General features: G+C 42.6%; 2 protein-coding genes across 2 annotated transcripts; both read left to right on the top strand.

The window, feature by feature from the left end:
* The first annotated feature begins 283 nt into the window (after positions 1-283).
* Positions 284-889, top strand: LOC145983801 (uncharacterized). The gene has a single exon (XM_083116847.1). It carries the CDS (start codon positions 284-286, stop codon positions 887-889), a length of 606 nt encoding a protein of 201 aa, XP_082972973.1.
* Positions 890-2727: 1838 nt separating this feature from the next.
* On the top strand, positions 2728-3654 carry LOC145983800 (uncharacterized). The gene has a single exon (XM_083116846.1). It carries the CDS (start codon positions 2728-2730, stop codon positions 3652-3654), a length of 927 nt encoding a protein of 308 aa, XP_082972972.1.
* Positions 3655-4528: the final 874 nt, after the last annotated feature.

The following is a 4528-nucleotide window of genomic DNA, read 5'->3' as shown; positions in this document are numbered from 1 at the left end:
CTCCATCTTCATACAGGTTGAGCCGTTGGAAATCCACTTACATCGTTTCTGGTCGGTTGAAAATTTGTCGGAAGAAATTATGTCGCCTAAAGAAAAGAAAATGGAGGCACATTTTCGCCAAACTACATAAAGGAGTGAAGATGGCACTTACACAGTACTCTTACCTTTGAACGAAGAAAGATCAGCATTAGTGGAATCTTTGAAACATGCACACTCCAGATTTTTACAGTTAGAAGCCCGACTACAGAGAGAACTGGAATTGAGAGAAGAATATGTGGAATTTATGAACGAGTACGAGAGATTACACCACATGCAAGCAGTACAGGAAGTGCGAGAGGCGCCAGCAACGATAGACATTCGATATATCATCCCCCATCACCCAGTTGTGAACAGTGGAAGCTCCACGACCCAAGTGCGGGCAGTATTTGATGCGTCAGCCAAAACAACCAGTGGCAGATCACTCAATTGTCTACAAAGTGCAGGACCGGTTCTACAAGAGAATCTGTTTGGGTTACTACTTCGCTTCAGGACTCATATAATCGCTCTGAAATCTGATATTGAGAAGATGTATAGGATGATTCATATGCACCCTTCTAATAGGAAAATACAGTGTATATTATGGAGAAAATCTCACTACGCACCACTGATGATCTACGAATTAAAAGCTGTAACCTATGGTTTGACATCTAGCACATATCTAGCAACTAAATGCCTACAGCAACTTACGACAGACGAAATGCACAACTATCCACAAGATGCTGAAATACTGAAGAGAGATTTTTATATGGATGACTTGCTGTCAGGACAAGAAGACGAGAATCAAGCCATTAATCTACGTAAAGGAATGTCAGCATTATTATCGGCAGGAGGATTTAAGCTACGAAAATGAGCATCCAATTCTGCAAGAGTAATGGAAATTATACCTTTATAGGTACGGGAAGTTAAAGACACGATTCTGTTTAACGACGACAGTACAAAAACTCTAGGTGTCAATTGGAATACCACCGCTGACACTCTTTGCACATTAACGGCCGAAAATTCAGCGCTAGCGCCAGAACGCAATGCTGAGTTGGCTACACTCGCACCGGCGATGAAACATCATCTTACAACCTACCCCCTACGCAGCGATCCAGCTGATGGGAAAAAGAAAGGCATTATTACAAAGTTGCATCCGCGCGATCAAGTACACGAGATAGCAGACAACAACGCTCATTTGGTAAACAACAATCACCCAGCTATCAACAATCAAAGAAACAGTAAGGCTGCTGGCTGCAGCAAACCTCCTTACGATAAACAAAGCTTTTCGACGATAAGTGCAAAGAAAGAAAACAATTTGTCCGGCTACGATTTGAGCATTCACGAAGTTGTAAGCAAACGCAGGGTTGCCAGTCAAATCGCGCAACTCTTCGATCCTCTCGGAATTATTGGGCCTGTTATTGCACTGTTTAAACAGTTTCTACAGAAACTATGGAAACTAAATGTATCCTGGGACGACGAGTTACCTCCAGATATATTAAACCAATCGAAGACTTTACAAGCACAAATATGCCACATTTCAGATATTAAAGTTCCACGATGTATTTTACCTAAAGGAAAGATAATAAATATTCAAATTCACGGGTTTTCTGATGCGTCTGAGAGAATGTACGGCGCGTGGCTTTATGTCAGAACGGTAACCTCAAGAAGAGAAGTTCATTCACGCTTATTATGCAGCAAGGGTAAAGTTGCACCGATTAAGAAAATACTTTACCCCGTCTTGAGCTGGGCGCAGCACTTATATTGTACTTATATTGGCAAAATTAGTTAATAAAGTGATTCCTTTATTGAATCTCCAAATAAACGAGGTATATTTATATACAGACTCGCAGATGGTTTTGGCATGGATTGCAAAGGACCCAGAGACATGGAAACCCTTTGTGGCAAATAGAGTGGCTCAAATACAGGAATACACACAGGTGTGTGATTGGCGGCATGTAAGGTCAAAGGATAATCCTGCTGATATGTTATCGAGAGGAGTCGAACCCCTGAAACTAAAGGGAAACACACTTTGGTTACAAGAACCAGTATTTTTAAGCCAATCAGATAAAGATCCGAATTTGGCCATCAACGAAATCAGTTTTGGAATGAATGTGCCTATAGAAGTACCAGAACGAAGGAAGGTGAAAATAACCTCATTGGTAACTACTCACAAATCAGATGAAATTCTTACGAGATTCTCTAACTTTTTGAGAATGATAAGAGTTATGGCACTTTGTCACATTTTCATTGATGCAAGGGACCCACGAAGATAAATGTTTGTACTTCGAAACTGAAAGCCATGGATTTGCAACGAGCCACAGATACGTGCATTAAAGTAACTAAATCCTTATTCTACGCGCCGGAAATAGAAGACTTAACACACAAGAGAGAAGTTTCACCAAACAGTGGAATAAAAGATCTGTATCCATTTCTCGACGCCCATTCCATTATTCGCGTGGGCGGACGTTTACAAAACAGCGATCTAGCTTTTGAGGCTAAACATCAGATAATCTTGCCTCCTAAGGCCCATCTTACACGAATGTTAAATGAATACGAACATCACAGATTACTTCATGCTGGAACACAGTTACTACTTTCCTCTAACAGACAAAACATATTGGATCGTCCTGGGAAGACAAATAGTTAAGCAACTCCTACACTATTGTGTAAAAATGCCATAGACTCAAATCAGAAGCTAGTAAAAAACTGATGGGACATCTATGGGAGCACAGAATCCGAGCAGCTTATCCATTCATGTACAGTGGCGTAGACTACGCGGGACCGATAAGGATAAAGACTGGAGCGCCAAGGAGGAAATCAACGAGAAAAGGTTTCATTGCACTTTTTACAGATTTAACAACCGAAGCATTTTTAGCTGCATTGAAAAGATTTATATCCGGAAGAGGAAAATGTCCTGCCATTTACAGTGACAACGCCAGTACCTTTCGAGGTGCACACAGAGAATTTCAGGAACTACACAATATGTTTGAATCTACCCAGTTTCAAGATGTCATTCAAGATTACGCTGCAAATGAGCACTTTGAATGGAAATTCATACCACCAAGAGCGCCAAATTTCGGAAGACTCTGGGAAGCGGCGATTAAATCGCTAAAACATCTTCTACGAAGACTGATGGGAAACACCATACTAACCTACGAAGACTTAAGTACTTTACTTTGCCAGATTGAAGCAATATTAAATTCAAGACCACTTTGCGTTTCACCCGACGGATCAGATTACCAGATATTAACTCCAGGGCATTTTCTCATTGGCAGACCTATAACAACCTTCCCAGAACCTGACCTTACCCTCATACCTGACAATAGACTCAGCAGATACCAGCTGATACAGAAGATGAGAAGATCCATTTGGAAGCAGTGGAATAAAGAATACATACATTCTCTTCGACAACGCCAGAAGTGGACATCCTCCACCAAGAACTTACCTCCAGGGACACTTGTACTACTAAAGGAGGACGACGTACCCCCACTACAGTGGAAACTAGCTAAGGTGGAAGCGGTGCATCCTGGGAACGATGGACTAGTGCGTGTAGTGACAGTGAAAACGAAAGACGGAGTTTTTAGAAGAAGTGTTAGTAAAATTGTGCTCCTCCCCATACGTAAAGACGGAAATTAGTTGAATTATGTTCATTCAACCGTAGGGGAGTATGTTCGTGAATGAAAGCATTCTGCTGCGGGCCGTCTGCGGCGCATGCGCGCGCAGCGAATAGACTGACGGACTTGCTCGAGTTAGCTCGGCCGTACAACATACTAAGCGCGCGTCTCCTACTATCTACGATGTATTAAACATGATTGATTGATTGATTTGGTGTTTTAAGTCCACTTTATGCACAGTAAGGCTAATCGGAACTGGACCTACAGTTTAAAGTGGGATCCGAACCACTATGTGCCTCCACCGGGTATCGAACCCGGGACCCCTTGATTACAAGGCGACGATGCTACCACTGCCACAGTTTTAATTTCAGTTCTACATAAAAAAGGTAAAGTGCTCCCCTGTGTATAGCACCACGCCATGAAGGCGTATAGGGGGTGTTGGGGTAACGCCCCACACTTTCTTGATCCGGTCATGAGTGGGGGTGATGTGATCAGCATCATGCCCCTCACCGCCTTTACCCCCCCACCCAGGGTTTCCCCCAGGTACCCATGTTATTCGACGCTGGGTGGCCGCTGGTGCCGCTTCCAACGTTATAAAAGTTCCCGGATTTGAACCGGCCAGGGATCGAACCAGGGACCTTGAGCATGGTAGTCAGATGCGTTACTGACTGAGCCACCGCGACCACATACGGTTCTACATACCATTATGTATTATTTGGTATTATAAATATTCAAAATTCTAAATCGATGTACCGTGTTATTCATCTGGTAGAACTACGCCTAAGGTAAAACAGTTCTCTTAAATTACCAGAGTCTCAACGAATCACAAGTCGCAACACTTGTGTCGGAGGGAAATATATGAAAATGAGCTTTTGTATCTAGAAGAGGATTAAAGT

Source organism: Lepisma saccharinum, chromosome 2, assembly GCF_977018435.1.
Source record: "Lepisma saccharinum chromosome 2, izLepSacc3.1, whole genome shotgun sequence".
NCBI classification, from domain to species: domain Eukaryota; kingdom Metazoa; phylum Arthropoda; class Insecta; order Zygentoma; family Lepismatidae; genus Lepisma; species Lepisma saccharinum.
Note: the sequence above shows the minus strand (reverse complement) of the source record. Positions and strands in the feature narration are given on the sequence as shown.